The following is a 23,909-nucleotide window of genomic DNA, read 5'->3' as shown; positions in this document are numbered from 1 at the left end:
ATGCTTTCGATGGTACAGCGGTAAAAGTTGGTCAGGATCTGGGGGGACAGGTGGGCTTTCTTGAGCCTCCTCAGGAAGTAAAGGCGCTGCTGCGCCTTATTGATCAGCTTGGAGGTGTTGAGGGACATTAAAGTTGAATTGAATTGAATTGAATAGACTCGATGGGTTAAATAGCCATCACACATGAATATATTTGGAGCTCACAAGTGTCAGCTCGGTGTCCCGTCCTTGCTCCCCCTCCCCCCTAGATGCAACAGAGACATCTTCCCATCTCCACCCCTTTCCACCTTCCACAGAGACCATTCCCTCCACAACTCCCTGGTTAATTCATCCCTTCCTACTCAAACCAACCCCCACCCCAGATACTTTCTCCTGTAACTGCAGGAGATGCATCACCTGTCCTCAATACCTCCTTCCTCAACTGTGTCCTAGGATCATGACAGTCCTTTCAGGTGAGGCAGAGGTTCACTTGCACCTCCTCCAACCTCATCTACTGTATCCGTTGTTCAAGATGTGGACTCGTATACATCGGTGAAACCAAATGTAGACTGGGCGATCGATTTGCTGAACACCTTCGCTCAGTCCGCCTGATATATCTGATCTCCCATTGCCAAACACTTTCATTCCCCTTCCCATTCCCACACTGACCTTTCTGTCCTAGACCTCCTCCCTTGTCAGAGTGAGACTAAGTGCAAATTGGAGGAACAGCACCTCATATTTCCCTTGGGCAGCTTACTACCCAGTGCTAACAATATAGATTTATCTAAATTCATAACCCCAGCATTCCCTATCTCAACATTCCTTCCCCACACAAGTCACACCAGCTTCATGTTCTCATCTAGCAAACAGCTAACAATGCCCTTTTCCCCTTCATCATCATTACTTTTTTGCATACCTTTCATTCATTTGTACTATATCTCTCTACCTCACCATCTACATCTTTCGTTTCCCTTTCCTTTGACTAGTCTGAAGAAGGGTCTCGACCCGAAACATCACCTATTCCTTCTCTCCAGAGATGCTGCCTGTCCCGCTGAGTTACTCCAGCTTTTTGTGTCTATCTTCGGTTTAAACCAGCATCTGCAGTTCCTTCGTATACATATTTAATTCTGTGACCTCAATTCTTAACATTAAAAAGTTATCCGTGCACTAGTTGGATCTAGTGACTCGGTGGGGTGACAATTGTGCATGTAATTGTTAAGGTCATACATGTATTAACTGTGAATAAATGTACACAATGTATCATCGGTGCAGGCTCAAAGGGCCGAATGGCCTACTCCTGCACCTAATTTCTATCATCATGATGGCAATCGCAAAGTGCCAATTCTCAACTGGACTCACTATTGGACATGCCGAGGTACCACTGTTCTTTGAGTGCTGTGATGGACACAGGTGTTGGTACCTGCTGCTCCAGTGGAGATTATGGCAGAAGGAGGCACCTGGGGGAGAGAATCCAAGGAATCAGAGTCACCCTCCTCACACAAAATAGAGAGGGGCTCGCCTGAACATAGATGAGAAATCTGGTCTATTTACGACATGAGAGCTGAATCTTTTCATGTCCTTATTGACGGCTTCTCAATGAGAGTTCACGTCAAGTCTGCTCCTGTAAATCATCCACTAGAGGGCCACTTTGTTCAATTGCAGCCTGCGTTTCTTATCATTACATCTGTGATATTCTCATTACACGTTCCAATGATGCATCAAAAACCTGTTTGTGAGAATTCTAACATTCGCAAGACAATCAAAACTTTGCAGGCACCGTGGAATCCGTTCTAATGGGACCCATGTCCATACAGGTGGATGTCAGCAGATATCATCTATCTCAATGCATTGGTCTTCATTGATACATTGACCTCCAATCCATGGTCATGGACTTCATGATAGTGAGTTCTTGGTCGGCACTCCTCCCAGCCCATTAAAAAGTTCTAAAGCGAAATTTCAACTGTAACTTATGGGAGAGGTTCGGGATAACTGTGCATAAAATAGTTAAGAGGAATGCTAAGTAGATGAAAAAGAAGGTATCTGTATCAGTATTCAGTATTCCAGTATTTATTTTAATGCCATTTTCACTGAGTACTTACATACACAGAGGAAACAAAAAATTGTTTCTCAATCAGTTCCTGTCGGTGCAGTTAATTAAAACAGAATAAATACATACAACTTTAAAATTAACTGATCTAAAATAGACTTAAAAATTGAACTAAAAACAGACATTCAGACCGGACAGTGGCTTTGCTTTGACAGGTGCCTCGCTGTCAAAGTATGGGCGAGGTTAGATGTGTTGGTGTATGATATATGGGGAGGGGACACAGTCCGTTAACCAGTCTTATTGCCTGTGGGAAGAAGCTGTGTAGCATCCTGCTGGTTTTGCAGCCGATGCTCCTGTACCTCTTCCCAGATGGCAGAATGGAGAAACATAGAAACATAGAAACATAGAAATTAGGTGCAGGAGTCGGCCATTCGGCCCTTCGAGCCTGCACCGCCATTCAATATGATCATGGCTGATCATCCAACTCAGTATCCTGTACCTGCCTTCTCTCCATACCCCCTGATCCTCATGTTGACCATCACCGTCTGCCCCTCCCCCTCCCGTGGGAAGAGCGTGACCTCATTACTCAGGAACCTGCACGTATGCTGGTAATTTTAAATGTCCTGCTGTAAGACAAGGATCCTGGGTAGCTCAGGTAGTAGAGCATTAGGCTTTAAATCTGCAGGGTCCAGGGTTTGAGTCCCCACCCAGTCCTAGGTGAAGTCCATCTGCTGACCGTCAGGTTGAAGTGGAACTGGTCACTTCCTCATGTTGACCGCTCTCTCAAAAAGGCGGCACAACTGGTGGAGCCACTGCCTCACAGTTCCAGAGACTCACGTTTAGTTTAGTTTAGTTTTAGTTCTGAGATACAGCGTGGAAACAGGCCCCTCATTATTTTAATATGTTTTATTATTTATTTATTATTTATTTATTTATTGTGATTTTTTTTATGATACTGCCTGTAAGGGAAATTCATTTCGTTGTCTCAAATTGAGACAATGACAATAAATTTGAATACAATACAATACAATACTCATCCCACTGAGAAAGTGCCGACCAATACATGTATACCCTAGTTCTATCCTACACACTGGAAAACATAGAGAAGCCAATTCACCTACAAACCTGCACGTCTTTGGAATGTGGGAGCAAATAGATCATCGGGAGAAAAACGACACGCTCAGAATGCAAATTCCGTGTAGTCAGCTACCGGCAGTCAGGATTATACTCGGGCCTCTAGCACAGCAAGGCAGCAACTCTACTGCTGCACCATTGTTCGATCCTGACTACGGGTTCTGCCTGCGCGGAGTCTGCACGTGACCACGTGGGTTTCCTTCTGGGGCTCGGGTTTCCTCCCACCTAGCGGAAAATGATCCTTATATTCTTGTGTAGAACTATCTGCAGGAAAAAGAACGGTGCAAAAACAAGAGTGGTGTGTACCTGGAATGCATTGCTGGGAGCGGTGGTCGAAGCAGATACGATAGCAATGTTAAACAGGCATTTGACAGGCATTAGAACACACTGGAGGTGATAGGAGTGCAGGGGCAAGTTTATCGAGGTTTATAAAATATGGAAGGGCATTTATAGAGTAGATTGTCAGTGATTTTACTTGAATAAATGAGTTTAATACAAAAAGTGAGAGTGAAAAGAATTAAAGGGGATATGAGGGGAAAGTATTTCTACACTGAAGGTGGTGGATGTATGTCACTAGCTGCCAGAAGAAGAGTGCTGGAGTAACTCAGCAGGTCAGGCAACATCTCTGGAGGACATGGATAAGTGATGTTCCAGGTTCAAGTTCAAGTGAGTTTATTGTCATGTGTCCTTGTATAGGACAATGAAATTCTTGCTTTGCTTAAGCACACAGAATAAATAGTAGGCATTTATTACAAAACAAATAAATGTGTCCATATACCATGATATAGAAACATAGAAACATAGAAATTAGGTGCAGGAGTAGGCCATTCGGCCCTTCGAGCCTGCACCGCCATTCAATATGATCATGGCTGATCATCCAACCCAGTATCCCGTACCTGCCTTCTCTCCATACCCTCTGATCCCCTTACCCACAAGGGCCACATCTAACTCCCTCTTAAATATAGCCAATGAACTGTGGCCTCGACTACCCTCTGCAGCAGAGAGTTCCAGAGATTCACCACTCTCTGTGTGAAAAAAGTTCTTCTCATCTCGGTTTTAAAGGATTTCCCCCTTATCCTTAAGCTGTGACCCCTTGTTCTGGACTTCCCCAACATCGGGAGCAATCTTCCTGCATGTAGCCTGTCCAACCCCTTAAGAATTTTGTAAGTTTCTATAAGATCCCCTCTCAATCTCCTAAATTCTAGAGATATAAATGAATAAATAAACTGGTAAAGGTCTGGACCTTTCTTCAGACTGACCTGGGGGGAAAAGTTCCAAAAGTGGTGGGGGCAGTACAAATTCTGGCAAGTGATAGGTGGAGACTGGTGAGGATGGTTTAATTGAACAAAGGCTAGAAATGAAATGAAGACAAAAAAGGAGAGAAGTAAACTTTACAAAGCCCGAGGGAAGGAAATAGGTTGAAGGGATGAGGATAGAAAGGGCAGGATAGTGGGATAAATGGATGGGCATCAGGGTGGGGGCAGGGTCGTGAGAAATAAGGGAGCTAAAGAGGGGATATTATCTAAAATTGGAGAATTCATTGTTCATACCTCTGGGCTGTAAGCTAAAGTGGAATATGAGGTGCTGCTCCTCCAGTTTGAGACCGCACCCAAACTAGAGGAACAGCATACATTGGTCAATACTTGTACATCATTACACTGTCATAGTATCTATCCAACCAAACAAAAAGTACCAGACAAGTGGTTTAAGTTGTGGTTATGATTATGCACACATCTACGTTGCACTTCAACCTAGCTACACTGCTCTGGTTTGGTTCTTAGTAACAGCTCTTCCACCGATCAACGGCAAGAAATAGAATGGAAAATGGTTCCATAGTTTCAAATGACACAGTCTTCTTTGAGAATACACTGTTTGTTGCTGTGTATGGATTGACGGTGGCAGTCGGATTACCTCTGAACACCTTTTCCTTGTGGGTGTTCTGCAAAAAGTTGAAACTACGAACGGCTCCAATCATTTATTTGACTAACCTGGCAATTTCAGATCTACTCTTCATTCTCTCATTGCCACTCAGGATATATTACTTTGCAACCTCTCGGTGGATATTTGGAAAGGTTGTTTGCGTTGTGTCGGAAACTGTGTTTTCATTGAATTTCTATACAAGTCCTTTCTTGATTGCATTGATCAGTATTGATCGTTATTTGGCTGTGGTTTATCCGTTGAAGTCGAGGTTTCTTAGAAGTCGTAAAACAGCCATCATCGCCTGTGCTACTGTTTGGATGATTGTCACGTTGATGAGTTTCCCTATCGCTTTTGTATATGATCGGAATGATCCAAAAAACGAGACAAAATGTTACGAAGGATATTCAAAGGAAACTTGGCGATCTGCTGTAAAACTCATCTTAGTGATAACAACCCTTGGATTTGGTGTGCCTTTTGTAATCATTATCAGTAGCTTCCTCGCTGTTGTCAGATTTTGGTTTCGAACCAGAAAGGAATCTCAAGCTTTTAAAAGATACAACATCATACCTTTGTTTCTACTGAATATCGGGGTCTTCATTGTGTGTTTTTTACCTTTCAATGTTGCTTTGGCATTCTATGGACTGCATCAAGCAGGATACTTGTCGATGCAAGGGAGTTTCCCAGTGCAAGCTGTGACCATGTGCCTGGCCAGTATCGGCAGCTTCATGGATCCTATTGTTTACTATTTTACCAGTCAAGCATTCACAAACATTGCAATGAATACAAAGGAAACTTGCAATGCAATGGAGTTACCAAAAAGAGGATGTCAAACTACCAATGAAAACTCCTCACTTGGCAACTGAGTGAATTCCAGGTTTGGACAAGAGCTGGAATTAGTTGAATATGGATTTGCATTTGTGCAATATGTAACTGTTGTATGGCAATTATGTTGAATTAAATCCTTACCTATTCTGTTTTGATCAAGTGAAACATGTTCATTTCAATGCTGCAAATAGTAAGATAGCTTTTCTGCTATTAGGTTTGTGAATTTCTTTGTTCAGTGGTGAAGCAAATGGTTCTGCAGTTCGATCTGATTGGAACTGAAATGAGCTTCAATGAGTTGGCCTTTAATAAGAGAGTGCTGCATGATTCCCCCTTGAAATTAGATTGATGAGCTGCAAATTGACCAGATACATTTTACCTGCTTTTTGAGGGTGTTAGAATGAATATTTTCTACAGAGAGAGAGGAGGGGGGGGGGGGGGAGAGGTGGAGGAGGGGGGGGGGGGGGGGGGGGGAGCATTGAGAACCTATTAATTGTAAACACCATTTTTTATTTGGTTTATCCTACTTCCAGCTTTTATAAACATAGAAACATAGAAATCAGGTGCAGGAGTAGGCCATTCGGCCCTTCGAGGCAATAAGACTGGTTAACGGACTGTGTCCCCTCCCCATATATCATACACCAACACATCTAACCTCGCCCATACTTTGACAGCGAGGCACCTGTCAAAGCAAAGCCACTGTCCGGTCTGAATGTCTGTTTTTAGTTCAATCTTTAAGTCTATTTTAGATCAGTTAATTTTAAAGTTGTATGTATTTATTCTGTTTTAATTAACTGCACCGACAGGAACTGATTGAGAAACAATTGTTCGTTTCCTCTGTGTATGTAAGTACTCAGTGAAAATGGCATTAAAATAAATACTGGAATACTGATACAGATACCTTCTTTTTCATCTACTTAGCATTCCTCTTAACTATTTTATAGAAATATAGAAATTAGGTGCAGGAGTAGGCCATTCGGTCCTTCGAGCCTGCACCACCATTTAATATGATCATGGCTGATCATCCAACTCAGTATCCCGTACCTGCCTTCTCTCCATACCCCCTGATCCCCTTAGCCACAAGGGCCACATCTAACTCCCTCTTAAATATAGCCAATGAACTGGCCTCAACTACCCTCTGTGGCAGAGAGTTCCAGAGATTCACCACTCTCTGTGTGAAAAAAGTTCTTCTCATCTCGGTTTTAAAGGATTTCCCCCTTATCCTTAAGCTGTGACCCCTTGTCCTGGACTTCCCTAACATCGGGAACAATCTTCCTGCATCTAGCCTGTCCAACCCCTTAAGAATTTTGTAAGTTTCTATAAGATCCCCTCTCAATCTCCTAAATTCTAGAGAGTATAAACCAAGTCTATCCAGTCTTTCTTCATAAGACAGTCCTGACATCCCAGGAATCAGTCTGGTGAACCGTCTCTGCACTCCCTCTATGGCAATAATGTCCTTCCTCAGATTTGGAGACCAAAACTGTACGCAATACTCCAGGTGTGGTTTGTAGCCTTGTAAATTAGAGTGCTTCAAGTAAATAATTGTCCAACTGATTTTTAAATATGATGAAGGATTCTGTCCGCATTTGCATTCTGAGTTTCAGAACCTTGCCACTTGCCGAATGGATTTATTTCTCGTCACCTGCATTCTAATAATTCTACCCATTAACTTTGCTTATGCCAGGGAACTTTCCATTTTGTCAGATAGATGCCATTAAACTTTAGTCTTTAGAGATACAGCACAGAAACAGGCCCTTCGCCAACTGAGTCCATACCAGCCCCATACACTAACACAAGGGACTATTTATCATTTTTTACCATGCCCAATTAACCTACAAACCTGTACATCTTTGGAGTGTGGGAGGAAATCGGAGCACCTGGAGAAAACCCACGCAGTCACAGGGAGAATGTACAAACTTTGTACAGGCAGCACCCGTAGGCAGGATCAAACCCAGGTCTCGGGCGGGTCATTTGTTACATCGGCAACACCAAGTGTAGACTAGTTGACTGTTTAACCAAACACTTTCATGCAATCTGCTAAGACCTGCTAGGTCTCCTGGTTGCGAACCATTCCCTTCCCATTCCTATATTGAATTTCTGCCTTGGACTTCCTACATTGTCAGACTGAGGCCACACACAAACTGGAAGAACAGCTCATTAAAACAGTTTATAGCCCAACAGTGAATACTCCAACTTTGAGTAATATCCCCCCCACCACCTCCTTCTATCCTGTATCTCCCACGCTCAGTCACACTTGTGTTTCTCTCCCATTTGTACATTCATCTCCCCTCCCCGTGTCCCTATCCACCCACATCACTGTCTTTGTTCACTTTAGTTTATTGTGGAGTGGATTATTTTATTGACACGTGTGACTAGGCGCAGTGAGATTCTTAGCTTGCACACACAATGTATACAAATAGCAGCTACCTACGCCACTGACAAAGTTACAAAGCACGCCGGCAACTCCTCTTGGTCTCCCCCCCCCCCCCCCCCCCCGCCATCCACCCCAGCGGTTCCCCATGCCGGGTCCTCCATTGTTCTTCCCCCTACCCCTTCATGGCCGTTCCCCCACACTCTCATCGACCCGTGTGCCTTCTCCACCGCTGCCCAACCCATTTAGTTCCTCCAGCACCTCCAGCTTGGCTGAATATTGTTAATTTTTAAAATGGTTGCTTTAGTTTTAGTTTTTAGGGATATAGAGTGGGAACTTCGGCTCACCGAGTCCCCGCCGACCAGCAATCATCTGTACACCAGCTCGATCGTACTAATTATTTTAATATATTATTAAGGACTAATTATTTTTTTCCTTTACTCAAGCCAATAAACCTACAAACCTGCATGTTTTTGGATTGTGGGAGGAAACCAGAGAAGCTGGAGAAAACCCACGTGGTCATAGGGAGAACGTGCAAACTCTGTATAGACAGCACCCATAATCAGGTTCAAAACCCAGATCTCTGGGGCTATAAGGCAGCAGCTCTACCACTATTACTATGTTAAATGTTATAGACCCCAAGATATGAGGACCAATGTAGATATGGTGGCATGTTGATTGTCAGTACTAGTTTGGTCCTGCTGATCAGGAGACATGAACTCAAATCCTACTGCAGTTGTTGTATTGAATGAACCAAATTGAGGATCAAACACCCTTGACCGCTGCTACACCATCATCAAGAATGCCTATCGTTCTATCCGACCATACTGCAGTGCTGCCTCTTCCAGCCTACAGGCAGCAATTGAAGAGCGCATCCCCAGAGGTGAGGACTGTACAGAGCTGGTCGGGAGTTGGGGAGGGGGGGCAGAGGACCAACTCCAGGACTGTTTGGAGTGAGTAGACTGGGCAATGTTCAGGGACTCGGCAATGGACCTGAATGGATACACCACAGTCGTTACAGACTTCATAAAAAAATGTGTGGAGGACTGCATCCCATTAAAAACCTTCCGAGTGCTTCCTCACCAGAAGCCTTGGGTGAACCATGAGATCAACATTCTTCTGAAGACCAGATCCTGGACATTCAGGTCTGGAGATACAGAGGTCTACGAGAAGTCCAGATACGACCTTGGTAAGGCCATCAAAATGGCCAAAAGGGACTTCTGCTCCAAGCTGGAGGATGAGACAGATGTTCGGCAGCTGTGGCGGGGCCTGAATGCCATCACCTCCTACAAGGCGAAGTCAGGAGCCAGCTCGAATGTTGGTGTAACATCACTCCCTGACGAGCTCAATGCGTTTTACACACGCTTTGATAAGGAGAATACTGATGTGCCGTCCCGAGCCCCCATTCGCTGTGATGGCATTTCAGTCACAGTCACAGAGGCCGATGTCAGAAGATCCTTCAGAGGGGTGAACCCCCGAAAAGCGCCTGGACCTGATGGTATACCCGGTCGTGTTCTAAAAACCTGTACGGACCAACTGGCTGGATTTTTTACGGACATTTTCAACCTGTCGCTACTGAGGGCTGAGGTCCCCACCTGCTTTAAAAGGGCATCAATTATACCAGTGCCCAAGAAGAGTAAGGTGACGTGCCTCAATGACTATCGACCAGTGGCACTAACGCCGGTGGTGATGAAGTGCTTTGAGAGGTTGATCATGGCGCAAATCAACTCCTACCTCGACAAAAACCTGGACCCACTGCAGTTTGCTAACCGCCACAACAGATCAACGGTGGATGCGATCTCGCTGGCCCTCCACTCCACACTGGACCACTTGGACAACAAAAACTCATATGTCAGGCTGTTCTTCATTTAGCTGCTCGGCATTTAATACCATCATCCTCTACAAACTGGTTACTAAGCTCTCAGATCTGGGTCTCTGCGCATCCCTCTGCAATTGGATCCTCGACTTCCTCATTCACAGACCACAGTCTGTCCGTATTAGTGGAAATGTGTCAGCCTCGATAACAATCAGCACGGGAGCACCTCAAGGCTGCGTGCTCAGCCCCCTGCTGTACTCACTCTATATTCTGCGTAGCCGGTCGTAGTGTGAACTCCATCATCAAGTTCGCTGATGACATCACTGTTGTGGGACGTATCACTGATGGGGACGAGTCAGAGAATAGAAGTGAGATCGACCGATTGACCAAATGGTGCCAGCACAATAACCTGGCTCTCCACACCAGCAAAACCAAGGAACTGATTGTGGACTTTGGAAGGGGTAGGATGGGGACCCACAGTCCTGTTTATATCAACGGGTCGACGGTGGAAAAGGTTAAGAGCTTCAAATTCCTGGGCATGCATATCTCCTGGTCCCAGAACACTGATGTAATTATAAAGAAAGCACATCAGCGCCTCTACTTCCTGAGAAGATTACGGAGAGTCGGTATGTCAAGGAGGACTCTCTCGAACTTCTAGAGGTGCAGAGTAGAAAGCATGCTGACCGGTTGCATCGTGGTTTGGTTCAGCAACTTGAGCGTCCAGGAGCAGAAAAGGCTGCAAGAAGTTGTAAACACTGCCCAGTCCATCATCGGCTCTGACCTCCCTACCATCGAGGGGATCTATCGCAGTTGCTGCCTCAAAGAGACATATGGTATATGGACACACTGCTCTGTTCTGTATTTATGCCTCCAATATTCTGTGGTGCTGCTGCAAGCAAGAATTTCATTGTCCTATCTGGGACACATGGAAATAAAATAAAGTGTCAGAAGCTGAGAGGAAACCTCATTGACAATACAAAAAGTGCCAGTTCCTGTTCGGTAGATCAGAAATAAAATATTCAGACCAACAACGAGAACTATAACAAATAATCCCAATACAGTTCCTTCTATGGAATGATTCTTCTTGTGTTTAAGACTGATAGAATTCCTTGTATGTGAATACTTGGCCAATAAACTTACTTACGTACTTAATAAACATTGTTTGGTGAAACTACTTCACATCATTCAGAATGTTTGGATGTTAAATGCCTTCAAATAGCATTAAATCATCTGAGTATCCAAACATAGATACACAATTATATATATATGTGTGTATGTGCATGTGTATATGTGCACACGCAATATACGCATATGCTCATGCTCTATGTATATACAATATACACACACACACACACACACGGGCAGCGCAGCAGTAGAGTTGCTGCCCTACAGCACTAGACACCCAAGTTCAATCCTGACTACGGGTGCTGCCGGTACAGAGTTTGTACGTTCTCCCTGTGAATGCGTGGGTTTTCTCCGGGAGCTCTGGTTTCCTCCCACATTCCAAAGACGTGCAAGTTTGTGGGTTAATTGGCTATATTGGGTTAATTAGTGTATGGGGTGATCGTTTGTCAGCATGGACTCGGTGGGCTGAAGGGCCTGATTCAGTGCTGTCTCTCTAAACTAAACACACAATATATACACTAAAAATATACACTACACACACACTTATATTTTGTGTACATATACACACTAGTGTGCGCGCTCACACACTATTTATACACAGAGGGAACTGTTGATTTCAATAACTCACCTTGTTTCCTGAACACATGTGAACAGTTTTCATCACTGACTCTGAAACATCCATTGCCCATTATCAGATAAACAAACCAAAACTAATTGACAGGAAATGCACTCTTTAAGATAAATTCATCAATATTTATTAAGGAGATAATTGGGTCCATGCGCTTTAAGTTAAGGTCAAATGACCAAGTGCCCAATGTATGAAGAACCTTTGTACGGCCTTTAGATTTGGCTCGGGAAGTTTTAGCCCCAAGGCACTTTGCCCAGTCAACATGTCACATGCAGCAATTTCAGTAGATTCATTCTGTATGGGAAATAAACAGAAGGAAAGAAAGATTGGATAAGAGAGAAAAGAAAGACAGGAGAACCAAAAAAAAAGAAATTAGTAATTTAAAATATGGTCTGTTTAAGGATTCAGGGACAAAGGGACATTGACAATAAATACTTTGCTGGGCCAGAAAGATTGGCAGTCAGTGGCATTTAACATATTATTAAAAGGAAACATTAACTTAAAATCTCAAGACTTAAAACTTGTGGGAAGATTTACTGGGCAGGAAATGTATTAACAAAAAAAACACATTAAAGTCGAGTTATATTTTTTCAAAGCATGAGCAGTTCACACGTTGCTGAGCATCTAATTTGATACTGATGTATCCCCTAGCGTCCATTTTAAGTGCATTAAGAAATGCGTTATTGAACATTGAGGTCAGGTGCTATATATATATATTTACCATGTGCCATTATCATCATCAAATTGTCTTGATATTCAATAATGTAGAAATTTAAATGTAAACAAGGTGAGTAAGGTACTATCGTGAATGAAGGTAGACAAATCTCCATGGCCTGATCGGATATCTCCGAGGACATTGTGGGAAACTAGAGAGGAATTTTCGGGGGGCCCAGTTGAAATTTGAGTTGACTTTAAACATGGGAGAGGTTCGGGTAGACTGGAGGGTGACAAATGTTGGGCCTCTATTCAAGAAGGGCTGCAGGGGAAATGCTGGAAACTATAGGCCAGTCTGTAGTCTGAAAGTTACTAGAGTATTCTGAGGGATAGGATATACAGGCATTTATGTGGACAAGGGCTGAATTGGGATAGTCAGCATGGTTTTGTATGTGGGAAGTCATGTCTCACAAATCTGAGTTTTTGAAGATGTGACCAAAAAGTTTGATGAGAACAGAGCTGTAGATATTGTTTATATGAACTTCAGTAAAGCATTAGACATGGTTCGGCATTGTAGGCTGCTCTGGAAGGTTAGATCGCATTGGGTCCAAGGAGAGATAGCTGAATGAATAGTACATTAGCTTCATGGAAGGAAGCAGAAGGTGAAAGGTTGCTTCTTGGACTGTATGCCTGTGACTAATGGTGTGCCTCAGGGTTTGATGCTGGGTCTGCTAATGTTTGTCAACTAAATCAAGGATTTGGATGAGAACATGCATGGCAAGATGAGCAGGTTTGCTGATGCCACAAAAATGGGTCGTTTTGTAGATAGTGAAGATGGTTGTGAAAGTTGCAGCAGGAACCTGATTGATTGGCCAGGTGGGCTGAGGAATGGTTGATGGAATTTAATACAGAGAAATGTGAGGTGTTGGGAGATCTAGGAGTACAGGTGCATAGTTCCTTGAAGGTGGAGTCACAGGTAGTTAGGGTGATCAAAAAGGCTTTTGGCACATTCTCCTTCATCAGTCAAGGTATTGAGTATAGAAGTTTTTTTTTTCTTTTAAAATCTTTTTATTATTTTTTTTTTCAAAAACAAAAAAATAAAAATAATGATAAACATAACAATGATATTGATACATAGGGCTCAATATTACATTAATGACAGGTATAACCTGAATATGAATCCAGTGTCAATATACACAATGAATATAGACCTCCCGATCTCTATGTAAATATCGTTAAATGTTTAAAAGAGAACATATATATAAAAACAAAAAAAGAAAAAGAAAAAGAGAAAAGAGAAAAAGAGAAAAAGAGAAACACCTTACAGAAAACACAAAGCAAAACAGAATCTGGGCTGCAAAGAATTTCAACAATTTAAGACCCTGTTTGTCGTCAAGTCCGTTCCACCGGATAAAGGTAAAATAATTATTATAACGGTTGTAGAGGGGACAGTTTATGTCGTGTGAAAATGTTGCATAAATCTTCCCCAAATCCTATCAAATTTAACCAAGGGTTCAACAATGCCACTCCTAATTTTTTCTGAATTTAAACATGATATCGTTTCAGAGTACCAATGGGGTGTGGTTGGAGAATTAGAGTCTTTGCATTTAAATCAAATAGATCTTCTGGCCATTAATGTGGTAAAAGCAATCAGCTGATGGGCAGAACAGGACAGATGAGTAGAATCTAACATTTGCAGCCCCAAAATTGCAGTAATTGGGTAAAGTTGTAAACCAATACCTAAAACTACAGAAATTGTATCAACAATTTATTTCCAATATTTTTCCAAAAGTGGGCAGGACCAAAACATATGAGTCAATGAGGCCACTTCAGAATTACATCTGTCACAGGTAGGATTTATATGACTATAGAAACGAGCTAACTTATCTTTTGACATATGAGCTCTTTGAACCACCTTGAATTGTATCAGAGCGTGTCTTGCACACATTGAAGAAGTATTAACTAATTGAAGAATATAATTTAGAAGTTGGGAGGTTATGTTGCAGTTGTATAAGGCATTGGTGAAGGTGCATTTAGAGTATTGTGGTCAGTTCTGGGCACTATGTTATAAGAAATATGGTGTCAATCTGAAAAGTGTACAGAAAAGATTCACGAGGATGTTGCCAGGACTAGAGGGTCTGCGTATAGGGAGACGTTGAGCAGGCTGGGGCTCTATTCCTTGGAGCGCAGGAGGATGAGGGGTGATCTTATAGGAGTGTATAAAATTATGAGAGGAATAGATTGAGTAGATGCACAGAGTCTCTTGCCCAGAGTTGGTGAATCGAGGACCAGAGGACATAGGTTTAAGGTGAAGGGGAAAATATTTAATAGGAATCTAAGGGGTAGCTTGTTCACACAAAGGGTGTATGCAACAAGCTGCCAGGGGAGGTAGTTGAGGCTGGGACTATCCCAACATTTAAGAAACAGTTAGACAAGTACATGGCCAAAACAGGTTTCGAGGGATATGGACCAGACTTGGGCAGGTGGGACTAGTGCAGCTGGGGCATGTTGGCCGGTGTGGGCACGTTGGGCTGAAGGGCCTGTTTCCATGCAGTGTAACTCTATAACAAAAAGTGGCAGTCAGGAATTTTGACAGCCTAAAAAATATGAATGCATGAATTAAGAGAGATGATAAAGAGGGAGTTATATATTATAGAGAAGATGGAAAAATAGATCAGAAATGATTGAATGGCGGAGCATTCGCAGTGGCCTGAATGGCCGAATTCTGCTAATGCAGGACCAGGGATTGTGAAGGGAATGGACAGGCTAGATACAGGAAAGATGTTCCCAATGTTGGGGGAGTCCAGAACCAGGGGTCACAGTTTAAGAATAAGCGGTAGGCTATTTAGGGATGAGATGAGAAAAAACTTTTTCACCCAGAGAGTTGTAAATCTATGAAATTCTCTGCCACTGAAGGCAGTGGAGGCCAATTCACTGGATGTTTTCAAGAGAGAGTTAGATATGGCTCTTAGGGCTAACTGAATCAAGGGATATGGAGAGAAAGCAGGAACATGGTACTGATTTTGGATGATCAGCCATAATGATATGGAATGGCGGTGCTGGCTCGAAGGACCAAATAGCCTACTCCTGCACCTATTTTCTATGTAACCCAAGCCCTGTGATCCTGTGTCACATAGCAACCCATGCATGGTGCCATGTCAAAATGCCTTTTGGAAATGGAGATTTGTTATATGACCCACTTCCTCTTCTGTAGCCTGGTAGTTTACTCAAGAAATTCCAGTCCACGAATCTGAGATTATTTCCATTTTATTAAAGGATTTATATCATGATTTATTTTAAAACCGCCATTTATGATGTCAGGTTAACAAACGGCCAGTTCCCTTCTTTCACTTTGTTCCTTTAGTGAATGTCGGTGTTCAATGTGATGATTTCCCCACATGGTGATATTTGGACGATCATCGATAATGTGTCGAACATCTCTGGAGATATCTATCAACTGCAGGCCATCCACTTCATTTTAAGATCCGTTAAATCTTCCTGTTCGTTTTATAAATTATATTAAAAGTTTAAGTTTCCTTTTGTCAGTGAAACCTCCATGTTCTGCCATGTTTATTGTTTCTCCTGCAGTAAGACAGGTAGAAAACATTTACTCAACACTTTAGCCATTTCTTTGTTCCCCGTTATAATGTGTTTTGCTGTCGTCTCTACGAGACCCATGTTTATTTATATTCTGCTCTCTAGTTACACAGTAGCAGAAGGTATTGGTTTATTATCGTCACGTCTACCGGGATCCAGTGAAAAGCTTTTGTTCGTGTGCTATCCAATTAAGTCAGATAATACCTTACATTAGTACAATCGAACCATAGGCGTAGAACAGGCAGAACAAAGATAACAAAAGCAGTGTGCAAAATATAGTTTTGCAGCATTGTAGTTTCAGAGTTTCAGAGAAAAAGTCCAATGTCGGCAATGAGTTGGGTTGGAGGACCACCCTATCTTATTGGAGGACCTCTCACTTCATAGTCATCTGCCCCTGGTTCCTAAACCTGTCCCATTCCTTGCACTTTCCACCTTTCCTGTAAATGTTTTAAGCTTCCTGTAATCTAATATCATCCTTAATCACCTCACAATTATAGATATACCGCCATCCAGTCAATATTAGTTCCCATTGTTAAACTATTAATGCAAGTTGCTCCTCATCGCTATGTAACTTCCTTTAATTCAATTTCAAAGTGTATTTCGGACTAAACTGTGTCCTTTTTGAGCTGAGTATATGTTTTTAATGCTGAATACTTAGAAGAAACCATTTGCTATTCTTCAAACCACAGGAGGTGTCATGCTTCCGTTGCATGCACCTACCATAGTAGATTGTGTGTAGGAAGGAACTGCAGAGACTGGTTACACAGAAGATAGACACAGAATGTTGGAGTAACTCAGCGGGTCAGGCAGCATCTCTGGAGCAAAGGAATAGGTGATGTTTCGGTCAAGAGCTCTTCTTCAGACTGAGCATTATGTGAGAGGGAAACTAGAGGTAATGAAAAGGTACTGAATAAATCCTAGCAGGCACGGATGACCCAGGATAGGTGGAGTGTGTGGTCTTAATGAATTTCAGGAAGTCGGTACCTCCCACTCCTTCATCCTGCTTTAATGGGACAAACACAGACTAAGATCTGAATCAACAATCTACAATTCACAGAGACAGCACACAACAGACTGGAGGCAATGATGTCAACTGGATTACTGCCAAAAGTTAAATGTCACACATCCACAATTCTAAATCGAGTGTCGGCATGGGATGTGTTTCGTGAGAACACATATTTCCCAGAAGTTCACTGGAAGAGAAAGGGCAAAGTCTACACCGTTTATGAACCTCACTGATTGAAAGTGTCGTATTTAACACATGCGTGATTAGCTAGTCTGGTGGAAGTTGGACAGAATGGCAGATCTTTACCACTGCTGCTGCCTTACAGCTCTGAGGATCTGGATTTCATCCTCACAAAATGATGAGAGGAATTGATTGGTTAGAACCAATCTTGCCCAGCAGAGGGGTAATCATGCTCCAGAGGACACTGGTTGTAGCTGAGGGGAGGGAAAGATTTAATAGGAACCTGCTGGGTACTTTTTTCACACAAAGGATGGCGGGTGTATGGAACGAGCTGCCGGAGGAGATAGTTTGAGGCAGGTACCATTGTAACGTTGAAGAAACATTTAGACAGGTACATGGATAGGACAAGTTTAGAGAGATACGAGTCGAATGCAGGCAGGTGGGACATGTAGATGGGAAATGTTGGCCAGTGTGGGCAAGTTGGGCTGAAGGGCCTGTTTCCACTCTGTGTGACTATGACTAGCCTTGGGTGCTCTCTGTGAGGCCTCTGTGGGTTGATCACATGGGACCACATGTACCAAAGACTTGCTGGCTGTTAGCTTGAGCAAAACACAGTGTGCTGGAGGAACTCAGCTGGTCAGGCAGCATGTGTGGAGGCAGTGTGTGTGCACATCAGGGAAGAGGACTGGAGAAGTCAATGTTCCTACTGTTGGGTTGTAGGCTACCCAAGCAGAAAGTGAGATGCTCTTTGTTTCAGTTTGTGTGTGTGGCTCCATTCTGCTCGAGAACTTATGAACCCTGGCTTTGCATTTCACTCCCCAGCTCCATTCCTTATCTGACATCCTGTTATATCCTCCAAACCTCCAGCATTTGTCATTTACTCCACCCATCCGCTAATGATTCTCCACTCCCTTCCTCCCCGTCCATTAGTCTGAAGAAGGATCCCCACCCGAGAGATCATCCCTCCTTGAGATCTTCCAGCACTTTGTTTCTTGTTCGCTCAAGAATCCAGCATCTGCAGTCTCTTCGTGTCTGGCTGCTTGCTACATGGCTAGCCTCCTGTAAATAACCCTCTGGGCATTTGGGCATGTGACCGAGAGTGAAGTGCAGGAGGGAAATGGGGCGAATGTGTTTGATTGTTCTGCAGGAAGCTGGCATGTGTCCAATGGGCCGAATTACTTCCTCCTGTGCGGTGCAGACTGAAACTGGCGTCGCCAGTTTGAGAGGCTCCACAATACACCGCCTTATTCCAAAAACCCTTGCGTGAGAGATTGCGAATGCCAATTTTGTTTTTTAACCGTGCTTTAGCCGTGCGGTGTTATTTTTCCTCAAGTCCCCCTGGTATCTCTTCCATGCAACGTTTATAAAGATCAAGTGAGCCGTGTCGCCAGCCTGCAATGGTTAATTGCTGATAAGCACGCAAAAGATCATCACAGTGATGTGACCGCAGCCTTAGGCAAACGGGACCTGCCCAACGTTACTGCTTGAGATGCAATTGAATGTGAAAGCAACAGGCTAGAAGCGCGGGTGAAGTTGGTGAAATCAGACTGACTCCGGCTGTTCTCTCCACAACCATGTGTAGCCGGAATAACACGACCGACTCCGAGTTCGTGAAGACTTTCCAATACGTGGTCCACATCCCAACCTTCGCCCTGGGACTGGTCATCAACTCAACAGCGCTCTGGATACTCTGCTTCAGATTGAAGAATTGGACAGAGTCCATGATCTACATGACCAACCTGATATTTTCCGACCTGCTTCTGCTGTTCTCGCTGCCTTTCAAAATGCACGCCTTCCAGAAAAGTGGAGAATGGCATCTGGGTCCCCGCTTCTGTGAGTTTGTGGAGTCCCTGTACTTTGTCAACACCTACGGGACCATCCTGTTAATCATGCTGATCTCACTGGATCGCTACATCGCTATCGGCTATCCCATTCTGGCAAGGACGCTCCGGTCTCCAAAGAAAGCCGCCGTTGCCTGCACTGTCCTGTGGCTCTGTGTCTGGTCTGCTAGTATTCCCAATTACTTGCAGGAAAGCCCCATTACCCACCAGTGTTTCATGGGTTTTGGTGAATTTTGGGACAACGGAGTTATTCCCCTGGCCATGCTCGTTCTGTTTGCGATTGCTGCGTCTGCTGTGATATTCTGCAGTGTCCGGATTATAAGAACATTACGACGGGTGGTCGTGGAGAGAGAAGGAATAAACATGAGCACGTCTATGAAAATAATTTCTTCCAATCTGGTAATGTTCCTTCTCTGTTTCACACCCTATCACGTCGCCATGTTACTGTACTTTATGGCAAGGAAATGCTACATGCCAGTCGAATACCAGGCGCCCCTGCGTGTGTTTCTCCAGGTTTCTCAGTGTCTGGCAACCACTAACTGTTGCCTGGATGCCATGTATTACTATTTAATCATTAAGGAATTCTGGAAATCAAAACACAGAATAATACAGTGAATTGTTGCATTATTTCAATCAGTATAAGATGACTTCCAAAATGAAGCGAGCCCTCATGTTAGTGGATCAAATGATTTGTGATGAGAGTGGACTGGTGGAACTGTACCAACGCATACATTCAAAGTATCTCCCTATTGCTTTGTCATCTATACTTTTGTTGTTGAAAAAAGTTACTGTGTTCCACAGGGCAGACCAAAGACAGAGGGCCCGAATGCTTGACTGTATTGTGACCAGTTCTACACCTCTGTATATTTAATCTAGCTCAGCTGGAAAAGCAGTCTTTCCAAACCACGCAGTGTTGGAGGAACTCAATGGGTCAGGCAGCATCTGTGGGAGGAACGGACAGGTGATGTTTCAGGTCAACATCCTTGTGGGACTTTCCAGTTGGTTTCAGAGAACAATATTTGAAATTTCAGATTGCGCTGATTCCTTTGTGCTGTTGGAAATTGGTTTGGAGCAAACGGGAAGATGCAGCTTGCTGTCTTACTCAGTAAAGTGAAGCATCATGCTTCCACCATTGCAGAAAATTGTGCTCTAAATTAGGCTCAGCATGGTTCAATTAGTTTGATAACTGCATCAGATTAAGTTTGATTCATGGCTCTCTTTCACATGGCTACTTTGCACGGTGACTTTGCATCAGTTAAGGATTTGTGAATAAACCTGCACAGAGCGGACTGGAATGGATGCAATGGACCAGTGATGGGATATTGAGGCACCGAGTTTGGAGTCAGCTGTTCAGGGAGTTCTGGCATGAACACGGGTGCTGCCCCAATGCTGGACTGGAGGTTGGGGAAGAATATAACACCTGGAGAGTGAATCCAAGCAATCAGAGGCACTCACCCCCCACAAAATCCAGAGGGACTCACTTGAGCAATGATGAGAAATCTAGTTCAATTGGTGCAATGGAGTTGCATTCATCAATGTCTTTTGTGAACAACTTCTTAATAATGATGCATGTAAAATCTGTTCCTATAAGTTATCACCTAAAACAATCTACTTTCTTCTGTCACAGCCTGCATTACACACCTGATATCTTCACAAATTTGTAATCGATTGATGCAGTTGCAAATTGTTTGTGAGAAATTTGGTTTTGTTTAACCAATAATACAATTGATAGGCAATGTGGTCTGGAAACATAGAAAAATAGAAATTAGGCGCAGGAGTAGGCCATTCGGCCCTTCGAGCCTGCACCGCCATTCAATATGATCATGGCTGATCATCCAACTCAGTATCCCGTACCTGCCTTCTCTCCATACCCTCTGATCCCCTTAGCCACAAGGGCCACATCTAACTCCCTCTTAAATATAGCCAATGAACTGGCCTCGACTACCCTCTGTGGCAGAGATTTCCAGAGATTCACCACTCTCTGTGTGAAAAACGTTCTTCTCATCTCAGTTTTAAAGGATTTCCCCCTTATCCTTAAGCTGTGACCCCTTGTCCTGGACTTCCCCAACATCGGGAGCAATCTTCCTGCATCTAGCCTGTCCAAACCCTTAAGAATTTTGTAAGTTTCTATAAGATCCCCTCTCAATCTCCTAAATTCTAGAGAGTATAAACCAAGTCTATGCAGTCTTTCTTCATAAGACAGTCCTGACATCCCAGGAATCAGTCTGGTGAACCTTCTCTGCACTCCCTCTATGGCAATAATGTCCTTCCTCAGATTTGGAGACCAAAACTGTACGCAATACTCCAAGTGTGGTCTCACCAAGACCCTGTACAACTGCAGCAGAACCTCCCTGCTCCTATACTCAAATCCTTTCGGTGTATCTATCCATCTGAACATCAGTAGACATCCTTTTGTTCAGTGTATTGTTCGCCACGGGTATATTCCATGGCAATGGAGCTCTTAATCCGCAATGCTCCCAGCCTGAATGGAATTTCTAAAGAAATTTCAAGTCAAGAGGGAGGCAAATGGTAAAGTTTGTGTGCCGGTGCATCAAATAATCACGAGGAATATTAAACAGAAGAAAAGGCAACCTAGATTGGATGAAGCAAAATATGAAATGAAACAAGGAAATAATATAACAGTAGATACTTAAAACATTCAAAGGAATTGCTAAAGCTAGGTATGGTTTTCTCAATCATAAGAAGCAAGTCTAATAGAGATTTCAATTCTAAAACTGATGCTTAAACTGATAAGATAGCCTTCCAATGAAAGATTATGGAGGTCTGAAGGACTAGCTGTAGAAATGGAATGGAATTATTGAGTTACCGGGCTATATTGATACGCACACACGCTGGGCTGTTGAATTAAGTCAAAGAGATGGCTGAGTGTATGTCCATGTGTTTGGACTGTTAAATATGTAAATTGTGCAATGGGACTGCAGAGGAACCACTTATTAGTTAAAAAAAAAACCACAGAGATAAGGCAATCTTTTTCTACTGCTTTATTTAATTCTGAGAATCCATAATTCAAAATAAAATGAGACAGCAAGTGCAAATTCACAGAATGATGGTGCTTATCTTGTTGGTTCTTTGCTCTTACAAGCACTGCAAAATATGTGTCATGTTCCTGTATAAACTATGATAACTGTTGACAAAGGTGGGTTGGATTGAACCTCCTTGAGGGGATATTCATTCGCACAATACTTGTGGAGACAATGGCAATGTCTGGTGCACCACTGGTGCATTTCTGCCAATTTTCAATATAGCTATTGTAAATAATGAATGTAAGAATTTATAGCAAAGAATTGTCACAAAATTACGCCAACAGCATGCTGTCATGTAATGTTTGTAACTGATAGTGCAAATAAATGTGCGATTTCAGAATGTATTTGAGATTCACTTTAAACCGAGGCTGGTCTGTTTCCTATCTGTAAAATTAATAGTTCCCCAACTTCAAATATTCTTTGACAGAGTTGCTTCCTCTTCTGTAGAAGGAGGCATGGTGTACAGAATTGTAAAGTGGCAAACTGCTAAAAGTGATTGTGTTTCTTGTACATTTTCTAATGTATGTGTTACTTGTGCTCATTAAGGCTGTTCACAGTTGGTCGAGGCAACGGAATCGAGTAATGGATAACAAAGGACAAAGGGCATTTATTGTCACATAACTAGTAACGTGCGGAGATCTCTGGTTAGTGCGAACTCGGCGAGCCGAAGAGCCTGTTTCCGCACTATATCTCTAAACTAAACTAAAGAACTAAACTCAATTGGTCAGGCAACATCTCTGGAGAAAGCAAAAAGAGATGCTGCCTGGCCCGCTAAGTTAGCCTAGCATTTTGTGTCTACCTTCGGTATAAACCAGCTTCTGCAGTTCCTTCCTACACAAGTAATGGATGACCCTAATGTACAATAATGGATTACCATAATGTCTGAAGAAGGGTTTCGGCCCGAAACGTTGCCTGCATTTCCTTTGCTCCATAGATGCTGTTGCACCCGCTGAGATTCTCCAGCACTTTTGTCTACCCTAATGTACATGTCTTCCAATTATAGCCAGAACAGTTAGACTTTAGTCTTTAGAGATACAGCGTGGAAACAGGCCCTTCACCAGCAATCGCCCCGTACACCAGCATTATCCAACACACTAAGGACAATTTATAATTTACAGAAACGAATTGATCTACAAACCTTTTTTGTCTTTGGAGTGGATTGGCAGAAACTGGAGCACCCGGAGAAAACCCACATGCTCACAGAGTGAACATACAAGCTTGTGGCACTGTAAGGTAGCAACTCTACCATTGAGCCACTGTGCCCCGCATACTGTTTTGGCTCTACCTGTAGCAATGTCTGAAGCATTCAGCAATTCGTAATATCATGGAATTAACAGAATTTGTACACATTTATCTTTGATGATGCTGGAAATTTGAAAGGAGGGGATGTGAGGTTATTCACATTTCCATCCTTGGGAAAGATGTTCTGACTGTCTACCCTATCTATGCCCCTCATAATAATCTTATAAATGTCTATCAGGTCTCCCCTCAACCTCTGACGTTGCATAGAAAGCAAATCATGTTTGTTCAATGTCACCTGGCTAATGCCCACTACTTCAGGCAGCATCCTGCAAAACCTCTTCTGCACTCTCTCCAAAGCCTTCCTATGCTGGAGTAAACAGGGCTGCACACAATACTCCAAACGGGCTTAGCCAAAGCTCTATAAAGCTACAAGTTGACTTCCTGATTCCACACTCTATACCCCAATTGATGAAGGCAAGTGTACCTTACCCCAGCTTTACCAG

The 23,909-nt window shown here is 43.1% G+C and overlaps 2 protein-coding genes across 2 annotated transcripts; both read left to right on the top strand.

Annotated features, from left to right (window-relative positions):
• Window positions 1–4,941: 4,941 nt before the first annotated feature.
• LOC129703809 (lysophosphatidic acid receptor 5-like) lies at window positions 4,942–6,302 on the top strand. The gene has a single exon (XM_055646513.1). The coding sequence runs from the start codon at window positions 4,978–4,980 to the stop codon at window positions 5,941–5,943; it is 966 nt and encodes a 321-aa protein (XP_055502488.1). The 5' UTR covers window positions 4,942–4,977; the 3' UTR covers window positions 5,944–6,302.
• An 11,049-nt stretch (window positions 6,303–17,351) lies between these two features.
• Window positions 17,352–23,621, top strand: LOC129703748 (G-protein coupled receptor 55-like). The gene has a single exon (XM_055646436.1). It carries the CDS (start codon window positions 18,854–18,856, stop codon window positions 19,733–19,735), a length of 882 nt encoding a protein of 293 aa, XP_055502411.1. The 5' UTR covers window positions 17,352–18,853; the 3' UTR covers window positions 19,736–23,621.
• The last annotated feature ends 288 nt before the right edge of the window (window positions 23,622–23,909 follow it).

This window comes from Leucoraja erinacea, chromosome 14 (assembly GCF_028641065.1).
Source record: "Leucoraja erinacea ecotype New England chromosome 14, Leri_hhj_1, whole genome shotgun sequence".
NCBI classification, from domain to species: domain Eukaryota; kingdom Metazoa; phylum Chordata; class Chondrichthyes; order Rajiformes; family Rajidae; genus Leucoraja; species Leucoraja erinaceus.
Note: the sequence above shows the minus strand (reverse complement) of the source record. Positions and strands in the feature narration are given on the sequence as shown.